The sequence below is a fragment of the Protobothrops mucrosquamatus genome, unplaced genomic scaffold (genome assembly GCF_001527695.2).
Source record: "Protobothrops mucrosquamatus isolate PMUCROS unplaced genomic scaffold, P.Mucros_1.0 scaffold_226, whole genome shotgun sequence".
Lineage (NCBI taxonomy): Eukaryota > Metazoa > Chordata > Lepidosauria > Squamata > Viperidae > Protobothrops > Protobothrops mucrosquamatus.
Genome location: NW_015386302.1, coordinates 152,377 through 177,547, shown reverse-complemented (window position 1 = coordinate 177,547; position 25,171 = coordinate 152,377). Strand labels below are relative to the sequence as shown.

Sequence of the window (25,171 nt, the reverse complement as noted above, 5' to 3'; positions counted from 1 at the left end):
AAAGCAGAAATAGGGATTTCAATACCACGTTGTTCCCAAACACTTATCTTTCACATTGCCCCTGGCAGGTATAGAGTATTCACTTATTTTCATTGGGAGTTGGTCTCCCCTTGCCTATTCTTCACTAGCTCCTAATCATAACATACTGTGCCACAGTGTTTTCTCCACGGGGCTATATACTGGTCTTACCAGTTCTGAACATTTCTTTTGAACCTCAACTCCTAGCCTGTTTCTGACCCACCCTCAGACTTGTTCTGAAGGGTCTCAGGCCTCACCTATTCATAGGTCACCAGGTTAATCTTCCAGCCTTCATCAGCCTGGACATCCCATCCTCAGCCTTGTGCTGAAGGGATATAGGCTGACACTCCTTGGCAGAGGGGCCGCTTTTGATTCTGTCCAGCCTTCATCCAGCCTGGACATCCCACCCTCAGCCTTGTGCTGAAGGGATATAGGCTGACACTCCTTGGCAGGGGGGCCGCTTTTGGTTCTGTCCAGCCTTTGCTACCTGGCTATCCCACCCTCAGACTTGCGCTGAAGGGATTCAGGGAACAGTCAAGGATAGTGCTTACCACGGATGCCAGCCTTTTCGGCTGGGGGGCTCACCTCCAGTCTCAAATTGCCCAGGGGAGATGGTCCAAAGAGGATCTATCACACAATATAAATTGGCTGGAACTGAGGGCAATTCATCTGGTGTTGTGTCACTTCAGACACGAGGTGAGAGGCCAGCACGTTCTTGTCCTCACGGACAACATTGCGGCCAAAGCACATGTGAACCGTCAGGGGGGCACCAGATTGAGCTCTCTGATGGCAGAGGCCAGACTGCTCTGCTCTTGGGCAGAGGCCAACCTGTCATCGATAAAGGCGGATCCCATCTCGGGGGAGGTCAACCAGCAGGCAGACACTCTCAGCAGAGTGACTGTGGATCATTCAGAGTGGCGACTGGATCCAGACCTGTTCTCAGACATATCTCACAGGGTAGGACACCCAATCCTAGACTTGTTCGCCTCGGCGAACAACTCCCAATTTCCAAGGTTTTTCTCCCGTTTTCAGTCTCCAAGGGTGGAGGGAGTGGACGCCCTGCGCATTCCGTGGCCCCGGGGTCTTTCCCTCCGCTTCCCATACTTCTGGCTGTCATCCGCAAGATTTTGCGAGAGAGGGCGAAGGTGGTTCTCATAGCCCCCCATTGGCCGAGGCGCCCTTGGTTCGCCGACCTTATGAGCCTATCAGTAGCCACTCCGTGGCAGATACCCCCAGACCGGATAGTACTCACTCGGGGCGCTTCGCCATCCCGATCCTCAATGGTTACAATTAACCGTATGGCGTTTGAGCGGAGACGTTTGACTGAGGAGGATTATCCTCCGAGGGTCATTGATATCATCCAGGCTTCTAGGCGACCCTCAACGAATAGAGTTTACGACTCTACTTGGAGGAGGTTACATCTTGGATGTCTAGTCATCATGTTCAGTTGTCTTCTCTCACTGTTCCTCAGGTTCTACAGTTTTTGCTTGATGGAATGGATAAAGGGCTGTCTCCCAGTACTCTCAGGAGACAGGTGGCGGCCTTGGCTACGGTTCTTTCCTGCAACGACGCTTCCTCCCTTGCGCACCATCCGATGATCCGTTCTTTCCTTAAGGGAGCAGTTAATATCAAGCCCCCAACGGTTCATTGGTATCCTTCCTGGGATTTGTCAAAGGTTTTACAGGCCCTTATCTGGTCAACTTTTGAACCTCTTCGCTCATGTGATCTCAATCTCTTATCCATGAAAGTGGCCTTTCTGGTGGCAGTGACCTCTGCCAGGCGCATTTTCGAATTGGCCGCTCTTTCGGTGAGGGAGGATCTTTGCTTATTTTGCCCTGATTGTGTAATTTTACGTTTGGATCCCACATTTGTTCCTAAGGTGAATTCCTTGTTTCACCGGTCACAGGAAGTGGTGTTACCAAGTTTTTGTCCTCGTCCATCTAGTGACTTGGACCACAAATGGCACACTTTGGATGTTCTCAGAGCACTTCGCATTTATATTAAGAGGACATCTTCTTTCCGTAGGTCTGAGGCCCTCTTCTTGTCATTCGCTCCGACCTCAATGGGTCTCAAGATCTTTTCTACCACCATCGCCAGATGGATAAAGGCTTGTATTGCTAGAGCATATCTATCACAATCATTGGCCGTGCCGTCACGTATCACAGCTCACTCTACTCGTAGCGCGGCCACTTCTGCTGCCTGGGCTACTCAGGCGCCTATCAGTGACATCTGTCGGGCGGCGACCTGGTCGGCCCCTTCGCCATTTATCCGTCATTATAAGATTGATAGTTTTGCTTCTGCTGATGCTGCCTTTGGCCGTCGAGTATTACAGAGGGTAGTATCATCTCCTGCATCACATGCCCCATCTGTTAACCCTCCCTAGGGACAGGCAAGCTTTGGTATGTCCCAATCATGTGGATTATCCATCCCTCATGCTGGAGAAGGGGCGTTGGTCTTACCTGAACACCTTTTCTCAGTATGATGATGGATAATCCACCCCCGCCCCTTTTTCTTTTCATGGGTTCATGGGCATGGTGACAGGAGTCTGGAGACCAACATGCCTGACTTTGTCTGTTGCTTCGCCTGTGTCGGAACTGGGCATGTGCGACCAGACAAGAGGCGTGGCTATCTCAGACTTAGTCTTATTGGGTACAAGGGACTTCAGGAAACCCAATCATGTGGATTATCCATCATCATGCTGAGAAAAGGTGTTCAGGTAAGACCAACGCCCCTTCTGTGCCATGGCAGAGCAGAAGAGAAAGATGGTCCTCTACTTTTGGAAAACAAAAACAAAACCAGAGAAAAAAAAATTTCTTCTCAGGAAGAACTTGGGTTAGGGGTGGGCACACTGGCACCCTCTAGATTATTTGAACTGCAGTTTCCATAATTCCTCAAAGCTACAAATCAAAGCAGATGAAGGCAACTTGGTTTCTAGTAGCTGTTCACAACCAAGAAAGCTAGATTCTCACAGTATAATCTAAGCAAAAAAGAAAAATGGGTGTTAAGTCATGGGAATTTTGACAACTGTTTATGTTTATTTTAGGACCCTCTCTATTTCTAAGTTTCTTAGGATGGCAGGATTTCATGATTCTCTTTTCAAATGTTGATGTAAATGGGAAGGTGACTGCCAATTTTCCTGATAAAGGAAGAATGTGTAGATGTTCCAAATTTGTAATATTTTATAGACTACCATTCTATTTCCAGGTATTATAAATTTTCTTCCAGTCACTTGTAGAGATGTTTCTGTTTCCCAGTCAAAGATAAACATATCCTGAGAATAACTTTTGTGCAATAAATATATAAAAATAAAAACAGTAAATTTATTTGTAATTTGCTGCTGATAGTTTTATTGTCCCTACAGTGTCACCAATTAAGAATTTTTTACTCATCTTTTTATTTTCCCCAATATTGGGCATCAAGTAAGATTGACTTTATATGCATAAGACCACTTATTGAATAGTTGGTTTCTGTAGATGCATGCAACTTCTTGCTATTTTGTATACCTATGTCATCTCTGTATATTAAAATTCTCTTTGTTCTGCTTAATATTAGATGTCATCACATATATCTGCCATATCTGATTAATCATTGTATTAGCCATATCACTAATTTTATTTCCTGACTATTTCTTTAACTCAATTATTTTTTAATTTTGTTTACAGACTAAGGTTTCTGCTGTGAAAGAGTTCCAACATAGAACGACAACATTTTGGTGCCGACTTGTAGGCTCTGAAGATACGACTGATCCTAGCATTATCAGTCCCTATACTTCTCGTGTTTTGAAACCTTATATCAGGTATAGATGCACTATGTGGGAAGACATTTTTTCCTTCTGGGCTCCTTTATATTCTTTGATCTTGGTAAATATTGATAATTAAGGAAATAACACTGGTCAGCTATAGCATTCCTGTTGCTTTTCCTCATTGCTTCTCCCTAAAGAATATAAAGGATAAGGAAGAAGTAAAAGGTGGCTTTCAGGTCAGGGGGGTAGAGTTTGCTCCTGCATATGGACAAGAAAAGGGAAAGTGGAGTTTCCTTCTTATGCTAAGATTATGGTGCTAATCAAGCACTCACCTTTTACCCCAAACCCATCAAATAGCAACATATGCTAAACACTTTAAGATAATTTAATATTATGTGGAAAAATGGAACAGCCACATATACCTTACTTGCTGAAGGAAGAGCTGGTGAGTTTATGGGAGATGAAATACTTGGATTTGACAAACACACCTTGTGACTTCAAAGTCATAGAATCATAGGGCTGGAAAGTTTCTTGGAGATCTTCTAGCCCAAGGCAGGAAACCACCTGCATCCCAGATAAATGGCTGTCCAATCTTTTCTTGAAGACCTGCAGCAATGTTGTTGCTCTCACAACTCCAGGAGGCAAGCTATTCCATTGATTAATTATTCTTACTGTCAAGAAATTTTTCCTTTGTTCCAGTTTGGATCTCTCTTTAACAAGCTTCCACCCATCGCTTCTTGACCTGCTTTCAGGTGCTTTGGAGAATAAGTCAACTCCTTTTCCCTGTGAAACCCCTCAAGTACCAGAATATAGCTATCATGTCATCCCTATCATGTCATTCTCTTGTTTGGCTAGACATATCTAGTTCCCTTAAGAATTCATCATATGTTTTAGTCTCTATATCCCTTATCGTCTGTTTTTCTTCTAGGGTCTCAACGTCTTTTTTGTATAGTGGTGAGCAGAACTAGATGCAATATTCCAAGTGTGGCTTCACTAGTGTAGTATAGAGTGGCACTAGTGGCACTTCTTGTTATCTTGATGTTATCCCTCTGTTGATGCAGCCTAGGACTGCACTGACTTTTTTTTTTGCAACTTCAGCACACCACTAGCTCATTTTAAGTGATGGTCCACTAGGACACAAAGATTCCTTTCATGGTTACTACTCTGTTGAGCTAGGTACTGCCTATTCTATACCTGTGCATTTAGTTTTTCCTGCCTAAGTGCAGGATCTTACTTTACTCACAATTAAACTGTATTTCATTTTGTTAGATAGGGCCCAATGCTCAAGTCTGTTAAGATCCTTCTGATAATTCATATCTTCCAAGTTGTTATTCCCCCTAGTTTGTTGTAGTCTGCAAATTTGATGAGTTCTCCTTTGTTCCATCATCTATATCATTTATGAAGATGTTGAACAGCATTGGTCCAAGACAAAATCTTGAGGGAGCTTATTGTATGCTTCCCTCCATGTAAATGTAATTCCATTAAGGTCTACACACTAAGTGCAGTTGATCAGCCAATTGCAAATCCATCTAGTAGTGGTATTCTCTATCACATATTGTTCTAACACACCAAGAAATAGGCTGTGGTCTACTTTGTCAAATGTACTACTGATGTCCAAGTATACTATATCCACAGCATTTCCTTGATCCACTAATTTAGCCAGTTTATCAAAGAAGGGAATAAGGTTTGTCTGGCATGATCTATTTTTAACAAACTCATGCTGGCTTCCAGAGATTGCTTTGTTCATTTTTAGGTGCTCACAAACCTGCTTGAGTATCTTTTCTAGGCTTTCCCCAGATATTGTTATTGCTAACTGATTAGCAAAAAGTTCATCTATTTTCTCTGCTTGGTTAAGTGACCTGTAGTACATACCTTTAGTAATTCATTTTTTTCCCCTCTCATATTCACTCAAATGCATTTAAGAAAACTTTCATCCATGGTGTTCTGTAATTCTGTAGAGGTATAGTGATTCCTTACATACAACACAACACTTCTTTTGGGGGGCATGTTTCTTTTGAACTATTTATATCCTTCTAGCAGTGTGTTCCAGTTGTGGGGCTCATCCCAACAATTTTCAGTAATAGCAACAATATCATACCTGCCTTCATGTACTAGGATTTTAAGTTCTCTCTGTTTGTTACCAAACTCTGAGCATTAGTGTATAGAATCTAAGCTCATTATGATTGACCTTGTATTTGCTTCCTACCTTTCCTTTTTATACCTAGGTTCCCTTCCTACTTTTCACTCCCTTTCTCATTGTCTGATTCATTGTCTTGTGGATTATGCTTGGGATTTGGTCTTAAAGATTGGTCTCCCTCACCTTTCAATCCTAGTTTAAAGCTCTTTGGGTGAGCCTGGCCAGTTGTTTTCCAAACACATTCTTCCTGGTCCTTCTGAGGTGTAGCCCATCTCTTGCTAGAAATACTTCTTCTAGGCAATGTCAAAAAATCCAAAATTCTCTTGGTGGCACCATCCCTTGAGCCAGTGGTTTACTTCTAGAATCCTCTGTTCCCTCACTAGATGTTGACCTTTTGTTGGAAATACACATGAGACCACTGATTGTGCTTCCAGATGCTTTGTTTTTCTACCTAGTGGCTCATAGTCCCTTGGAATTGTTTTCAGGCTCTTAGTTGTATTATTCGTATCAACATGAAAGAGGAGAAAGTGATGATAATCTGTGGGCTTCATTATTTTAGTAAGTCTCTTTGTTACATCTTTAATCTTTGCATTTGGGAAACAACACATCTCTCTAGAGAAATCCTATTAAAATTATCTTATTAAAAAATAGAGGGTCAGCGATACTGGACTTAATTCTCACTAACAGAGATGAAAGAGGGGGTTAAAGTTAGGGAACTTTGGAGGACAGTGACCATGTAACTTTGGAATTCAACATTATGCAGACAACAAGCAATAGAACAAAGTTAAAATAATGTTTTAGATTATAAGAGAACTGATTTCAACAACTTAGAGCTTTGGAAGGTTTTCCTGGATGAAAATCTTTAAGGAGAAAACAAATCAAAAAGCTTGGAAAACTGAAAAATGAGATTATAAAAGCCCAGTCTGGCTCAATATCGTAGAGAAAGAAAAACAAAAAATCCCAGAAAATAACAGCATGGTTGCACAAAGAACACTCAAATTGTAAAATAAAAACGACAAGTATAAAAAGTAGAAAGAGGGACACATAACTAAAGCAGAATATAGGTAGTCCTCAACTTATGACCACAATTGAGCCCAAAATGTATGTTGCTAAGTGAGAAAATTATTGAGTTTTGCCCCATTTTACAACCTTTCTTGCCACATTTGTCAAGTGAATCACTGCAGTTGTTAAATTAGTCACGCGATTGTTAAGTGAATTTGGTTTCCCCATTGATTTTGCTCATCAGAAGGTCGCAAAAGGGGATCGCATGACCCAGGGACACTGCAACCATCATAAATGTGAGTCAGTTGTCAAGCATCCCAATGTAAATCACATGATCATGGGGATGCTGCAACAGTCAAAAGTGAAAAATGTTCATAAGTCACTTTTTTCAATGCTGTTGTAACTTTGAATGGTCACTAACTGAACTGTTGTAAGTCGAGGACTACCTGTATTAGCATATAGCTGGAATCTGCAAAGATGAAGTCAGGAAAGCTAAGTCTCACAATGAACAAAGACTTGCAACAATTGTCAAAAACAATAATTTTTCTTTCAAATGTAAAAAAAAAAAAGTCAAGGAAAACAAGTTTCTGATAACCCTAGCTGACAACTTTGTCACGCAAAAGATAGAGGAGGGAACTAGAGGGTCAGCCATGTTGGACTTAATTGTTACTAACAGAGATGAAATGATAGAGGGGGTTGAAGTTCCAGGAACTTTGGGGGAGAGTGACTATGTCATACTGGAATTCAGCATAATGTAATCAAAGTCAAACTACTGTCTTAGACTTTTAGATTATTGAAGTAGGTCTCTTAGAGAGTTTAGGAAGGATTTCACAGATAGAAATCCTAAAAAGGAAAAAAACTCAAGATGCTGGGAAAATCGGAAAAATTATAAAAGTTCAATTTAACACAATACCACAGAGAAATAAAAACAAGAGACCACAGATGAACCCAGCAGGTTTACATAATAAAGAAATCTCTGACAAACTGGGAGAGAAAAAAGGACAAGTATAAAAAATGGAAAGCGAGACATATAACTAAAACAGAATACGAGCAAATAACTCAAATCTGCAAGGACAAAGTCAGGAAAGCTAAGGCTCAGAATGAACTAAAAGTTGGAATAAATGCCAAAAATAATTTTAAAAGTTTATTTCAACATGTAAAAGACAAAAAAAAGTCAAGGAAACAGTTGTTCCACTAATGGAGAAGATGGCAAGGGGGTGACAGGCAGAAGGGAGAAAGCAGAATTGTTAACTTCATTCTTTGCAGCTACACAAAGGAAAAAAATAGTCCAACCTATCAAAACCAGTACCATAAAGGACAGAATAGTAACACAAATCAAAATAGGCAAGAAAATGCTAAGAGAACACCTGTCTATCCTAGCTGAGTTCAAATCACCAGGATCAGATGGATTAAATCCCAGAAATCTGAAGGTACTAGTAGATGTGATTTCAGAACCATTGAACTATGTTTTTCAAAGATCCTGGAGCACCAGGGAAATACCAGAGGACTGAAAAAGAGCTGATGTGGGTCCCATTTTCAAAAAAGGAAGAAAAAAACCCCAGATCCTGGAAACTCCAGATCGGTCAGCATGACATCAATACCTGGGAAGTTCCTGGAAAAAATAAGCAACAGATCTGTAAACGCGTAAAAGTCAAAGAAGCCAAAATAGGGTTTGTCAAAAGCAGATCATGCCAGATAAACTGTATTGCATTCTTTAACAAAATGACTAAGTTAGTAGATCAGTGAAATGCTGAGGACATAGTATTACTTGGACTTCAGAAAGGCATTTATCTAGTCTACAAATTGATGACTGTTCCTGTGAATAGCGAGTCATCTATCATCGACACACATTAATTTTTTGCTCTCTCATGGGGTTAGTGTTGAAATAACATTAATGTGGATAATGTTGAAATAAAGTGAGCACTAGAACTCCCAGAAAGCTATTGTCCTTGAAATTCTGATTTTTGAGAATTCAGGATAGTGGTTCAGATCAAAATATTCACATTTTTCATAGCAAAAAAAAACCAACAATGTTCTCAGCACTTCTCAATGGAGATGGTTGGAAAGTACTATTGTGAGCCTGCTTAGGGTAAAGTATTTGTGTTTACTTTTGGATTTTTCCTATTCATACATTTCTTAGTTGAAATGAGTTGGCGATGGGCATAAGTTTCATTGTGTGTTTGTGCGTTTGTGTATATGCATGTATGTATACATATTAAATAATCAAAAGTTACATTAGCAATATTTCATTAATTTAATTTTAGAGTTTATTCCTACCAATATACCTACAGAAGAGGAAGTTAAAGAGGAACATGAAAGCTCTCTTCTAGTAGTTATCACAGAAAAAACTGTGTGGATTTATTTTTTATAACTCCTGAAGTTAGTATGGAAACCAGTGGTGGACACTTTACAGAGGGAAGTTCAAAGTTGAAATAACACAGAATCTCCTTACTGTGAAAACTGTTAAGCAGTGAAACAGCCTGGATCATGAGGGTTCCATTGCTGAAAATTTTCAAACAAGGTTTGGACAGCCATTTGTCTAGAGTAGGATAAATATTCCTGTCCTGAGAAGGGGATTGGTCCAAAAGACCTCCAATATCCCTTTTGAAACATATTTCTGTGAAATCAGGTTTGATCTACTTTGAATGTTATATTTAACTCAGTTTTTTCAATTGTTTTCTCTAGACGTGATTATGAGAATAGGCCCCCAAAACTTCAGTTGCTGATGGAAATACGAGCTCATTATCATAAGAACGATCCAAGCTGGACTGCTGAACCAGAAGCCCCAATTGATTATTGCTATGTGCGCCCCAATCACATCCCGACCATTAATTCATTGTGCCACGAGTTCTTCTGGCCAGGTAGGATTTTACTAGATCAGGGCTGGCCAATCTTTCCTGATCTAAATGTTTGCGCCTGATTGACTGAATCACCTGGTGGTGGGCTGAGGTCTTCCACTACTGAGCTAGCAAATTAAAAGGTTTTAGCAGATGTAGGGGATGGATTAAGAATAGAAATTGGAATTTTTGCCTTATAACAATCTTGTGCTTCCATTCCTTTTTTATTTCTCTTTTTTTAAAAAAATCTGAAAATCTCATTGCTAAATTCTAGGCTATATGCCACTGAATATTGGTAGTTTGATTTTGTCCTATTAGGGGAGAGATTTAAAAGACAAGAACAGATACATTTTGTATTCTCACGGCTTATTGCATCTATTTTCACACTGTAAAAATCATACTTCCAAAATGTTGGGGAGAGAGTTGCCATTGAATTTCACGGGAACAACTTTGTGTGCTTTAACAGATGCTAAGGGTTACATGCAGTGCTAATTTATCACACTAAGTCCAAAAATGTCAGTGAAATCCAGTCAAGTTCAGTTCTTTATTTGCCTAATACAGAGTTCCCCAACCTTTCCGGCTTTGCGGACTGGCGGCGGTGGTGGTGGTTTCCACACAAGCAGCTGGCAAGCGCACGTGCACTCACAGCACCATTAGTGCAAGCAATGGGCATCACTTCTGCGGCCCCATTGCAAACAGTTCACAGCCTGGGGGTTGAGGATCCCTGGCCTAATAGACAGAATCTCATCAGACTAAAGCTATAATCTTCTAACCTAATAGATTGACCCTGAGAGATACTAGGGTATGGCTACCCTGAACCTTTTTCTCCCCCCCCCATCCAGTTTAGGATTTACAGTATCTTATTTGGGGCCTGGAATGCGTTGCTTTCTCTTTGGGAAGTTACAGTGCTATTGCTGGAGATTCCCTGCCCCATTTCTTCAGCTGCACATTCCAACACAGAATTGAAAAATGTATCAAAATTATTGGCATTCCTATAGGCATAATTGAATAAAAAGTAGCCATGCTACCTTCCGTGTTACTAGATGATTAATCTCTTATCTAACCATCTCCACATAAAAAGGGTCTCCTTTTTTCACCCCGTCTCCCAGAATAAAAGCGACGGATTAAGCTTTCTTGGGGGACAATAGAGAGACTATAAAATTAATTTGGACACAATAGAAAGAAAAAAGTTTGGGGAGTCATAGTTCTTTTGGAGAGTATAGGAGCAAAACTTAAAGGAAAAAAAAACTTTTTGGGTTGGAAAATTACAAAACGGATACCTAATGACATCTTGTGGTGAAAAAAAGAACTACACCCAGCTCTATATTTTGTCTGGAGTGAGGGAACTTGGCCTGAAGCCCAAATATAGATAACAGACTAAACCCTTTGATGTTTCTGAACTTTATAACCTTGTAGATTGCAGCTGGGAAAAGAGAAAAACTTTTTGGGCTGTCTTTTCTGCAGGATGGATTACAACTAAAACTACAAACTATTTTCTGCCCTATGTATAACACAGGCAGAATTAAATTATTGTCTCTCCTTGGAATTGATCCCTCTGATTCTAATGTTAGTAATTTGGTTTTATATTGTCTAGGGGATGGGTCCTCCTATATTACTTCTCAGGTTTCTAAATTTCTTTTAAGAGCTGTAACTACCAGAGGAGAACGTTGTAATTCCCTTTAGCCAAGGCTTCTGGTGTTTAATTGTTTGTGATATATTTTTCTTGTGTTTTCTTTTGTTGCACTTGCATTTTGGTCTGTGACTGCAAAATAATTATTACAAACTATTTTGAAGCCATCTTCCTTCCTCGGATTACAAATATTGTTTGACCTGTAATTTATAAATTATTTAGAGACAGACTCAATGGCAAGGAACTATCTACAGCAAGACATTTTGGATTATAATTTTGGCAGATTGGCAAATTTGGATTTTGGGACAATTGGTCAGAGCTGGAGTCAGAAGATAGAAGTGGATTATAAACTTTTCCCTCTCCTCATTTTTTCTTTTTTTTCCTCCCCCCCCCCTTCCCTCCTCTCTTTTTCTGAGGAGCCTATTGGATTATAAAGTTTTAGTCTTAGAACTACTTAAGGACAGTGGAAGCTTAACTGTTGGTGATTTTCTTTGGAGAAGGTCCTATGGACTATTAATTTTGAATAGTAGGACCTTGTGGATTACAAATTTTGACTGAGCAATAATCTTGGATTTTAGACAACTGCTCTGGAAGTGAACCTCACAAACAGAATTGGATTACAAATTTTTTCTTTTTCTTCTTTGTTCTCCCTTCTTTTTTAGGGAATTTATTGGATTATAGAGATTATAGACAAGAACTATAAGAGTTATTTAAGACAAATTTAAATGATATATTGTGGTATTGAATACAAGATTAATGGTTTGGTATAAGGCGGACATCTGGGAAAAGTATTAGAGTTGATAAAAAGTTTGGGGGTGAAATTAAAAATGAGTGTTCCGAATTTAGCTAAAACTGGCAAGAAAACACCCTCAGCCCCATCCTCCACCTCTGCAAGCTTTCTATATCAGAGATCAATCAAATCAATGCTTCAACAAGAAAAATCCAACTTTCAGAAGGAGATACAAGCAATCCAAGAGGCAATCTCCTCCCACAAAGAAAATACGAGAAAAAACATGAGGAGACAAAAGATAACTTTCATAAAATGAATCAAGAAATTCATAACAAACTCTCAACTAGAAAGCTTCCAACAGATGGTTACAAAGAAAATTCAGAAAATAGAAGACAAGTCAGTAGAGACTGATCAGAAGATGGAAGAAATAAAAGATGCAAATCAGAAGCTGATGCAGGCAAATAAAAAATGGAAGATTCAATGGCAGTTTTGGAAATGGAAAAGGCATCTTATTTTTTAAGATTTCATAATGTAATGGTGGACAAAGATGAGGATCTTGCAGATTTGATGACAGAGCTATTGGCTGAAGCACTGGAAATCGTAAAACAGGAAATGGAAGAAGATATTTCGAGTCAATTCAAGCTATGCAAGGAGAAATAAAGTCCCTAGAGAAATACATGTTAGATTCGTAAAAAGATCTACAAGAGATGAGATATTGAGAAGAGCGAGAAATGATCCCCTGCGTTATAAAGAAAAGGGAATTGTAGTGCTGAAGCAGATTCCAGGAGGATAAGAGATTCAAGAAGAGAATACCAATTCCTGACCAGAAAATTAATTGAAAAAGGAGTGAACTTCAGATGGCTGATTCCGGAAGGGATTTTAATTAATTGAGACATGAAAAGATACAGATTGGACACTGCACTCAAGGCAATGGAATTTTATGAGAGATACAAAACTTTTTTGGAAGGGGAAAGTCCGGAATTTCATGCAGAGAGAGAAGCAAAAAAACAGGAAGAGATAGCAATAGAAGGAGCAGCCAAACCAAGGGAAGAAGAAGAAACAGAAAACACAAACATAGAAGAAGGGATAAAAGCAAGAGAACAAAGACAGGTAAGAACAACTAGGAGAATAAAACCTAAATATAACTGAAGAAGATGGAGAAGGAAAATGGGATTCTTTCAATGAATATAAATAGATTGAATTCCCCTGCAAAAACGAAAACATTTTTTATAGGACTATGAAAATTAAAAATGGATATAGTTTGTCTCCAAGAAACACATATTAAAAGACAACACTACAAACTGTTGGAACAATTGAAAATCGGGAAACTTCACTTCACACTAGCACAACAAAAGATAGCTTTATATATAAAAGAGACAATGAACCCTAAACAAATCCATGCAGATGAAGAGGGAAGAATATTAATGTTGGAAATAATGATAAATCAAAAACAGATACTGATGGTAGCTATATATGCACCTAATAACAAACAAGAATTTTATCAAAAATTACACAAAAAATAGTGGAATTGGAATATCAAAACATTTGTTTAATGGGAGACTTTAATGCAATAGTAGATGGAAAGCTGGACTACAGAAATAGCAAAACGGGGGGAAAAAGAAAGGAATACACAACCTAAGATTTTCTTTAAAATGGCAGAAGAAATCTGTATACAGGATATATGGAGAGAAAAGAACCCCAAAAAACCACAATATACATTTTACTCAAACAGGCACAAATCATGGTCTATGATATGATATGGATATCCCCTGAATTAAGCACGATTATACAAGAGATTGAGATAGAAACCAATATATGGGCAGACCATAAGCCGATAAAGATGACTTGGAGAGGAACTAAGAAAAAACTAAGATGGTCTCTGAATCAATCTTTACTGAAAGAGAAAGAATTTATACAAATAGCAACAAAGGAAATGGAATTTTTCTTTAAAATAAACAAAAAAGAAGAGACGTCGCATCAAAATGTGTGGGATACAGCGAAAGCATGCTTTAGAGGTTGGCTATAACTTACATGGTGAAAAAGAATAAAGAAAAAATGCAACAACAAATGAAGTTAAAGGAGGAATTTATAAAATTGGAATTGGAACTACAAAGAGATCCACAAAAAAAAAAACTTTTAAAAAGTAAATGGAAATAATAAAACACAAATTAAACCTAGCAGAGGCTGAAAAAATGGCCCAACAAATTAAAAGGGCAAAACAAAACATTTTTGAAAATGCTAATAAAACGGGTAGGTGGTTAGCATACAAATTGAAAAAAGAAAGAGAAAAAAAATTGATAAACAAACTGCAAGATTCAAAAGGCGATTTACAATTCCAAAACAACATAATCAAAAAAATAATCAGACTTTTACGAGGCACTTTACACATAGAAGAAATTTTGCAAGAAAAAATAAAGCAATACATAAAAAAAGCTGACTTACCAAAATTCTCAGAGAATATCCAAAATATGCTAAATGAAAAAATATCAATGATGGAGGAAACGGAGGCCATAAAAAGGTAAAAAAATGATAAGACTCCGGGTCCAGATGGGCTGCCTGCAGAATTTTATAAATACCTACAAGATACATTAAGCCCATTAGTGAAAGAACTATGTAACAAGGTACTTTTAGAGGCTAAAATACGAAATACTTGGACAGAAGCCAATATTACTTTAATACCCAAAGAAGACTCAGACTTGACACATAAAAAATTATAGACCAACATCTCTATTAAATCTGGATATAAAATTTTTGCTTCAATAATAGCAGAAAGATTAAAGAGATTTTTGATTGAATGTATACCCAGAGACCAAAACAGATTTTTACCTAAGAGACAAATAAAAAACAATTTAAGAATGATTTTAGACACCTATGAAATGCACCCAGGGAAGCAGATGGCACTAATATTCCTAGATGCATAGAAGGCTTTTGATAACGTAAACTGGCAATTCATGATTCAACAACTAAATGAAATGGATTTTGGAGAAAACTTTATAAATACAATTAAAACAATCTATCATAGACAAATAGTTAAATAATTGCAAATGGAGATTTTACAGAAAATTTTAACATTAAAAAAGCACAAGACAAGGATGTCCACTATTCCCATTATTATTTATATTAACACTGGAAGAAATAGAAATATTAGGCAAGACTCAGAAATTAAAGGAATGAAGATAAAAGATGAAAAATATAAACTACAAGCATTCACAGATGACTTGGTTTTCATAGTAGAAGAGCCCCTTGTGACAAGCCCCAAGCTTCTGAAAAAGATAGAAGAATTTGGAGAAGTGGCAGATCTGAAAATAAATAGAGAAAAGACCAAAGTGATAACCAAAAACTTTACAGATAAACAAAAAATCAATTGTCATAAAAAACAGATCTTCAAATAGTTAAGAAAGTTAAATACTTGGGGATATACTTAACAACAAGCTGTGCAACAATAAAAGAAGACAACTACGTAAAACTATTAAAACAAATAAAACTAGACCTGGATAAATGGAAAAACCTACAACTCTCAATGTTAGGGAGAATAGCAACAGTGAAGATGAATATCTTACCAAAATTACTCTTCTTATTTCAAACAATACCTATAAAATTGTGAAAAAAATTTTTGATGAACTAAATACACATGCTACAAGAAGCGAAAGAAAATGGAGGATTTTGGCTGCCAGATTGGGCCCTATAGTATCAAGCATCAGCATTAACATAAATAAAAGAATGGATAACCTTTAGACATAAAAGATTATTATACCTAGAAGGACATGACCTACAACTTGGATGGCATGCATTCCTATGGTATGGGGCAGGGGTAGGCAACCTTGGCTCTTTTATGACTCGTGGACTTCGACTCCCAGAATTCCTGAGCCACCCCTGGTATGGGGAGAACAAAATACATAGATACATTCAAAACCACTACATAAGAAACACACTTCTTCTACAATGGGAAAAGGTAAAAGTGAAAATTTACATGAAAATATGTGGTTGGTTTTCAACAATGGAAGCATTTGTTCACCCAAACCTAATTAACTATGAGCAAATTGTGACTTATAAAGACATTTTGAATATTGAAGGAAAACTAAAATCTAGACAAGAACTAGTTACTAGAAGAACAGGGTATTGATCTGTCATGATGGCCACACCTGCAAATTCAAATGAGATATGAAAAAGATGCTAAAACATCTGGATTCTATAAAAAACAGACAAAATTTGACCAGATACTATTGGCATCAGATGAAAAATTGATTAAGAAACTGTATAAGTACATGCTAAGTTTAAAGATGGAAGAAGAACAAGTTAAAGAAACAATGACAACATGGGCAAAAAACTTTGGCATAACATAGAACTGGAAAACTGGCAAAGACTTTGGGAAATAAATTCTAAAACAAACAAAGGCGGTGGCTTACAAAGAAAACCTATATCAAACGTTTTACAGATGGCACTTACCACCTGTGAGGTTAGCAAAAATGTTTAAAAATATGTCTAGCAATTGTTGGAAATGTAGACAATAACTAGGCACATATTATCATGTTTGATGGACATGCCCTAAGGCTAAAACATTTTGGTCAATAATACATATGTGGTTAGACAAAATGATAAAAAACATGTAGATTTTAAGCCAGAATTATTCCTGTTAGGTATAATTGCAGGAAATTATGAGAAAGAATGTGTATATTTAATGTTACATGTATTAACAGCAGCGAGAATTGTATTGCTCAACATTGGAAAAATGAAGAATTACCAGTGAAGGAAGAGATTATCAGGAAAATTTTGGACTGTGCAGAAATGGACAGACTTACATTGAAAATGAAGAAGAAAGAAGATTCAGAATACTTTAGAACATGGGATACATTTTATCAATGGCTAGAAAAACGAGGTAGAGAGAAAGAAGTTTAACATGTATTAGTAAGCTAAATATTGGAACTCAGACAATATGTTGCTGATAAAATATTAAGGATTTGTGATTATAAAAAATTAATAAAATATGGTATAAAAATATTTGTCTGACTTCTGTCACTATTAACTGTGTAGTTAATTTAATTTATTACAGCCAAAGGCCACACATAAACATCCAAATAAAACAAAACTAGACAGAGCCATCACAAGAGGACATAGCAATACATCACAATCAGTGGTGCAATCAACGGGTGACCAAGGTCTGCTTTACAGGCAGTATATCAAAAACAAGCTATCTTTAGAAACTGAATCATACTGACCTGACACTAAAAATACAATGAGTATAGTCTAAAACTGGATAAAATACATAATAAAATCAATTTTAAAAGATTATTAAAAAGCTCTAAAATGATTATGTTTCTGGCGAATCCCCAATGCTGCTGCACAGAATCTGGCCACTGCGCCATGATATCTGTCTGCTCATCCTTAAGCAGCCACTGGAAATAGATACTTTCCGAACGATCAGGATATCTATCAATTATGGGGAGGATATGGTTTTTCCTAATGGCTCTGTAGAAGGAACATCGAAGGAGTATATGTCCAATGGTCTCCACCTCTCCTGAGCCACAGGAGCAGAGTCTTTCAGACAGTGGTGTCTTTTTGTACTTGCCGTACAAGACGGCCGATGGAAACGCATGGCATTGTGCAAGCGAGAATGCTTTCTGGTGGTTTACTGACTCCAACTGACTAAGATACCTGGCAGGTGTAACCACGTATATAATAGAGTCTGGAGCCAGAAACAGCAGAGCTATATCTAAGTCCGCTTGGCTCTCGATGTCCTCTACCCTTTGACGCAAGGTTTGTTTTGCTTGGTTGTAGTCCAATTTGAGAAATGAGGCTGATGAGAAGCCTAGTTTGGCAAGGTTGGACTCGACTGCCTTGATCCACGAAGAGGAACATTTATCTTGTAGAATTAATGGAGCAAGGCCTTTTGGAAAGCAATTAAGGCTTAGCCAGATGTTTAAGGAAGCTATACAGATTCTTGCTTCGACTTTTACCAATCCTGTCTCCAGGCGCAGAAGTGCATTAGGAACATAACGACGCATCTGGAGAATTGTTCTGATAAATTTGGATTGAACTCTTTCCAATGGTGTAAAACACGAAGCTGAGGGTCCGAGCAAGGTCCCGTAGAGAAGCTGTGCTAGCGACTTGGCCAGAAAGAGCTTAATTGCAGCTGGAACATAGTGCCCTCCCTTTGTGCGGAAAAATTTAAGAATGGCATTCGCTGATCGTTGGCCAGAGGCAGCCGTGTATTCTCCATGGGCTTTTTGTGAGCCGGTGGTATGGATGACCACCCCAAGGTACTTAAAGGTGGTTACCTGCTCTATTTTGTGGCTACTTAAATACCATGTGTACTGTTTTGGCCTTTTAGCAAAAGCTATAACCTTTGTTTTCTCATAATTTATGTCCAGTTTATTATATTTGCAATACTGGACAAGGGCTTTCAAGGCTCTTTTAAGGCCAACTGGAGTCCTGAAGAGAATCACAGCGTCATCTGCATAGAGCAGCAGAGCAATGCTTCGGTCAGCTCTTTTTTGGGGGGTGGTAATTTGGATTATTTAACCATTTTACCATATCATTTATATAAAAATTGAAAAGCAAGGGGGCCAAAATGCACCCCTGTTTAACCCCCTTTTGAGTTTCAACTGACCTCAAGAGAGACCCTTGCATATTATACCTCACCTTGAGGGATGTTTTGGTATGTAAGGCACGTAACAGATGGAGGAGTCTGTGATCAGTTGAGGCAGCTTCCAGCTTCTCCCAAAACTTAGTCCTTGTAACCGTGTCAAAAGCTGCCTTAAAATCTATAAAGGTAGCGTCTATCTGATGCGTATTTTTTCAATCAAATGATGAAGAAGTAAGCACTGATCTATGGTGCCTCTTCCCTTTCTAATCCCAGCTTGTTCTTCAGCAATCAAGTTCTCAAGGTCCAGCCACTCCTTTAATTTATCTTGAAGATGTTTGGCATAGAGTTTGCTGATTATATTTAGCAGACTTATTGGTCTGTAGTTGGCAGGGTCGTCTCTCTTTCCCTTTTTATAAATTGGGACCACAATTGCCAAGCTCCAATCCTCTGGGACATGGCCGATGGAGTCAATATAGGTGAATAGTGCTGCCAGAATGGGTATCCACCACTCCATATTATTCTTTAATAATTCAGCCGAAATGAAGTCAGCTCCTGGAGCCTTCCCGATCCTGAGTTGGCCAATGAGAGATTTGATTTCAGACTCTAAAACTGGAGGCCACTCAGGTAAATCCTTCATTATAGACCTTGTACTCTCGCTAGAGGGGTCTTCATACATTCTCCGAAAATGGAGTTCCCAGGTTATAGGAGATATATGACAGTCTAATGGGGTATGGATTCTTTCAGAGTTGCAAGCTATTAGACGCCAAAATAAAGAAGAGTTCTTTTGCTTTGCTGCCACGATGAGCTGTTCCCAGGAAGACCTTGTGTCTTGTCTCTTCTTGAATGCAATCAATTGCTTGAATTGTTTTTTAAGTGTAAGTAACAGATTAAGAATTGCTTTATTGCCATATCCAGTCTCGCTTTTGTACTCCTTGTATGCCAAGTTAAGGGCTTTCTTGGCTTCTACGCAATCCTTATCAAACCATGGTTTGCAGGTAGTACAGGACCTCTTAGCTGAGAAATTTTGGTCATGTGCTAATAATGGTTGTAGCTCATAAACTAAACTTTTATATAGTTCTAATAAATCTTGAGTTGGGTTGGCTGATATAAAGGCTGCACAGTGTTTTTGAAAATTATCCTGTTAGGGCTCTCCTTACTTTCTGATCAAGTTGTTGGGTCCATTTGACCCGGCATCTTGTTAGGCCGGCTGTAGAGATTGCAGGGATAAAATGGTTCTTGGAGGGTATCTCCTGATAAAGGGCTTCATGTATATATACAGAGGAAGATGATCACTTTGTAGGTAAGGCAGGACTTCAAAATCTTCTATATGATGTACTAAGTCCATAGAAGTTAAGATGTTTTGGACCCTGCTATGAATGTAAACTCGCCAGGATAGTCACCAGGCCATGAGCCATTTGATATGAAGAAGTTAAATTTATTTGCCAACTTGGCAAGATAGAGGCCAGCATAGTTAGCTCTAATGTCTTTAGAGAGTCATATGAGGGGGGCGTTGGTTTGTATAGGGATGTCCGATGGTGGGTATTGATGATGTTTTAGGAATAATGTATAATCATCTGGTCCCAATCTGGCATTAAAGTCTCCCCCTAGTAGGACCTGGCATTTGGGTGTTCCATGAGTTGTTTATTAACGTAGTGTTCCAACTCCAGCCATACAGCAGTGGTTTCAACTTTTCTTAGTGAAGGAGGGAGATAAACATTAATTATCAAAAGCAGGACTGAATCCCACTTGAGGAGAATTGCCATAGCTGAATGGTTTAAAGGGGTAATAAGTGTGGACTCTGTTCTCAAGTTGGTAGAAATAAATATACCCAGCCCTCCTTTCACTCTCCCTGGGCCTTTGCCTGGCCTTGCTTCCAGCTTATATGCATGAAAGCCATTAAGCAGGAGATCATCAGTAGTCCAAGTATCTTGCACCAATATAATATCCTTACCTTTCAGAGGATCAGAGTGGTTAAGGCCTCTGAAACTATACCACCCGGCTACGTTCCATGACATGATGTTTTTCTTGCACTGGCCTTCATATAGTCAGTTCAAGTTCTCCATAGGGGCACTTGTTGGAGGATCGTTATGATAATTGTTATTTGATGTATTAGCTTGAGTAGTTATTTTCAATGCTTCTTTTAAATCATCCAGTCTCTGTATAATTAGCTTGCTCAGGATCTGGCAATATATTGTTAAAGTCTAATAACATTTCTTCTGGCATGCCCTCACCAGAATCAGTGACTGTGGGTAACTCTGTTTGTGGATCACTTCTCTGTTTTCTTAAGGTTGATTCAGCTGACCGTGTTTCAAACTTATCAGTATGAGGTCTGTTGCCGCTTGGATTTAAAGCAATAGTTCCCTCAATGGAGAGACTGAACCAGGAGTAGGCGCAGGTTCCCTGAGCGGAAAACACATATTGGAAATATTGAAAAAGTGCTCAGGAAGTGCTTCATTCTAAGAAGCATTGAGGGAATTATGGACTGCTTGAAGGATAGCAAAATCCGCATATATTGCCTTCTTGCAGGCAGCTACTCTGCGTGTAATAAATCAATCTGCATGTACTTGCAGTGGAGCAGCTGGCTCAGAGACTACCTAACAGTTTTTCTATCACTCCAACGTCCTCTATTCCATCTGTTGTCATAGATTTGCAAGGTAACCTGGTTTGTCTGTAAACTGAGGTTATAATGATCACCTCTAGAACTATCTGACTGAGTGTTGTTTTCTTTGTGAATATTCTTTCCACTCTCGTTTATGGAAGGGAGAAAGGGGCCTATTCTAGTTTCCATTTCTCCATTAGCCATCCCATGTCTATCATTATGTGTTCTCCTGGGTCCTTCTGCAATGTTTATTTGACTGCTGATAAACTTTGCAAAAGACTCTTTCAAGCAGTCAACCTTACTTGTGACAATTGATAAAAGTTCGTAGATTGAATTTATGGTTTGAGCTGTGAACAAACATTGTCTGGAAAGGAGATCTGTTTCATTCTCCCTTACTGTGTTTGTTACTATCCCATCCTGTGCAGGAAACGCGGGTGAGGAATTCCAGGGAGGGGAATTGAGAGAAACAAAAAGTTCTATATGCTGTTTGCTTTCAAGTTCAGTTTGTAAATCCCATTCTAATGAGTCACTTACAGATGAGTTACTTACTGGAGCAGGCTGTCTAATTGCAGTGAAATCTTCCATTTTCTGCTGCTTTAGTGGCTTGGAAGAACACTGTGCTGCCGAGTGAACACACTGTCTCTTTCTCCTTTTCCCCATTCTTGGTAATCCTGTAGGTAAAACAATGGTAGCCTCTCCAGTATATATCCTTTGTAAAAAGTCTTTGACTATTATAAAAAGTCAAAGAAGAGTTAAAACAGGTTTTAAAATAGGTTTAAAAAGGTTAAAAATAGGTTAAAATAGGTTAAAAATGGGTAGGTTAAAAATGCAGTGTTAAAACGGATTAAAAAGTTAAAATAAAAATAAAAGAAAATAAAAGAAAGCTTTTGCTTTTGGAGGAGCTCTTTTACAGCCTTTGCTGCCTGACCACCATCTCGCCTTCAGCTCCTATTAACTGTGTACTAATTTCCTAACCTGGTATCCAACACTGGTCGTTTGACATTAATAGTTGAATTGTTTGAGCTTGATCCTACAAACTTCCTGATAGCAGTTATGTCAACTAGGAGAGCAGAATAGTTAGGAGCATCTACATGTGTTCCATATAGATATGGTTGCCCTATGAATAGCCTCATGATTTACTTCCAAATGAATTCACAGTTCTATAGGTTGCAAAAGTTTGTGCTATTTAACTTTTTTGTCTGATGCTACCTCAATATACACCAGGGCATCTAGGATGTATTTGCTCTAGAGAAATGGCCTATTTGTGGCATACAAACCAAGAGACCAAGGCAAGCAGGTCTCACATTTTATTATGAATCACTGTGGGAGGAAAGTCCATCACATTGGCATTTATTGCCACCTCTTTGGTCAGGGGCAGCCACACATGGGAATCCTAGGAATAGAAGTCTCACTAATTGACACTTGGCTACATGGATTAGACCTTCCCGGGCTTGTCTGTCACTTCAGAACAGACACCATAAAATGGAGCCTTTGGCTCCAGAGTCTTCCAGAGAATATTGTAAACAATTTTGAAGAGAATATTCCTGTAGTCCATCCTTTAGTATGTCGGCCAGAAAAAAAAAGCCATTTAAAAGAAGTCAATATGCTGCTTGCATGATGCTAGAGAAAATTGATTGAGTATGATAATGTACAAAAAAATAAAATCATGAACTTGTGGCAAAACTAAAGCAGTATTTTGTACTTATTGAAAAACTATTTTGTTTAAATAGGGAGATATTCATAAATTTATACGGGTAATGCCTTTTTATTAACTCTCAATAACTCAGACTATTTTTAAAATAAAAACTGTCTTGCTGCTTCTTGAAGATTAGCATACTTAATAAGTTATATTGATCATAGTCTATATGATTAGATGCAGGTAGTCCTTATTTACCAACCGTAGTTGGGACTGAAAAACTACATGACCACAACTGTGTTTACAATTTTATTTCAGCTTTCCTTTCTCTCTACTTCCCTACCCTTTGGAATGCTCATTGTGGCCCTCAGATAATTAGCAAGAAGAGAATTAATGTTTGTATTTGCATTTTTTTTTTGTGAGGAAGCAAAAGAGAATAACAAGAAAGTAAGCAGCACACAATAGGGGATATGCATTGAAAGGAATGTGCCTGTACCAGCTGTTTGCCTAATATGCTCACACCTCCCAGCCTCTTCCTCTCCATTTTGTTCTATGAGTGGAGGAAGAAAAAAAGGGTCAGACACAGGAAAGATTGTCTAAAGCGATGTTTGTTTAGGCAATCTCTCCACTCTGCAAGAATGAGGGGGGGGGAACAGTTCAGGCATAGGATAATGTGTAGTAACTGACTATAATGATGGATATGTGACTGAGAGAGATGCTGCAAAGGTTGTAAGTGCACACCTTAGTTGTGAAGTTATTTTTTCAGCACCATCACAACTTCAAATACTCATAGCACTTGGCCTTCGATAAGCAAGGTCTACCTGTACTATGCTTCTAATAAAATGGACTGTCATCCATAAGTTTATGTTAGATTTTGATATTTAAAATATTTTTGCTGCAATATAGTTACCACTTGGAAAATATATTTTTGTATATTGTATTATTTTTATATGTAATTATTTCAATCATTAATATGTCATTGCTTGTGGTTTCCTTTTTTATTATTTATAGGGATTGATCTGTCAGAATGCCTGCAGTATCCAGATTTCAGTGTTGTCGTTCTTTACAAAAAAGTTATAGTTGCTTTTGGTTTTATGGTGCCAGATGTCAAATATAATGAAGCGTATATCTCTTTCCTTTTCGTTCATCCGGAGTGGAGACGATCAGGGATTGCAACTTTTATGATATATCATCTTATTCAGGTACTTTGAAATGATTCTATTATTCTGAGAAACATGACTTGATTAATTTAATTGCAAATTCAAGTATTCATTTATTCAAGTAAATAAATCTTCACTTGTGTGACTTATTCATTGTTTAGCTTTTTCAAAATTAAGAAGGTTATTTACCTATTTTTTATTTTGCTTTTGGGCCTTGAAAAATACTGTTAGAGGAGAATACTGTATTTGTAGCTCAGGGTTGAAATGAGAGGTCTTTGATGCTCTTAGCTTGGTTTTTTTCTTGCAGATGTTTCATTACCCAAACTAAGTAAAATCATCATCAATGCTAGTAGAGAGTGGGATTTGCTTCATTTTATATTCTAATGGATTGTCTGGTCAGTGTTGGTGGGAGTGGTCTTGGTGGTTCTTTGGTTGAGCTCTTTATTGTTAGCTTGTTTGGCAGTTCCTTCCTTCTTGATTGTTAGTCTAATGTTACTCTTGATGTTTATCTCTGCTCATCTGGATGTTGATTACTGGTAAGGAGGTATTTTGGTGTTTTTTCTTCTTTGGCTTGTTGATTGTCTCTTTTGAATAGTATGTAGATTTTGTTTATGTACCTGTTGATAGCTAATTTGTCAGAGTGCCAGGCTTCCAGGAATTTTCTAGCATTTTTGAATTTGGCTTGATCTAGGACAGTGGTGGCGAACCTTTTAGAGACCGAGTGCCCAAACTGCAACCTGAAACCCACTTATGCATCGCCGAGTGCCAGGCAGGTGTGGCCACCAAGTGGGCGTGGCCACCAAGTGGGCGTGCCTATAGTAGTCATGGCAGTGTGGGTGGGCCTGGCCAGGGTGGACATGGCCACCTCGATGTTGCTCCTGAGGAGGGATGCCTGTGGGGGCAGGGTTAGGGGAGATCCAGAGGGTCTCTGTGGGTGGGGCAGTGGGCAGGAGGCTCATCATCTTGTTTTGGCAATGAGCCAATCAGATCACAGTAGGAGTCAGTTATTGATGTCATGTATTGAAATTGAGAGGACATTTGTCAGTGTGTTATGTGATCGCTATCAAGTTGGTTGGGTTTTTTGTGTTCTTTCTTTT

At 38.4% G+C, this 25,171-nt stretch overlaps 1 protein-coding gene across 1 annotated transcript in view; it reads left to right on the top strand.

The window, feature by feature from the left end:
* Positions 1–25,171, top strand: part of KAT14 (lysine acetyltransferase 14) — a 110,472-nt gene that overhangs the window by 67,137 nt on the left and 18,164 nt on the right. The window contains exons 7-9 of the mRNA XM_015828833.1: positions 3,681–3,814; positions 9,585–9,760; positions 23,926–24,116. Of these exons, the coding sequence (XP_015684319.1) occupies positions 3,681–3,814; positions 9,585–9,760; positions 23,926–24,116 (501 nt within the window). The remainder of the gene's footprint in view (positions 1–3,680; positions 3,815–9,584; positions 9,761–23,925; positions 24,117–25,171) is intronic.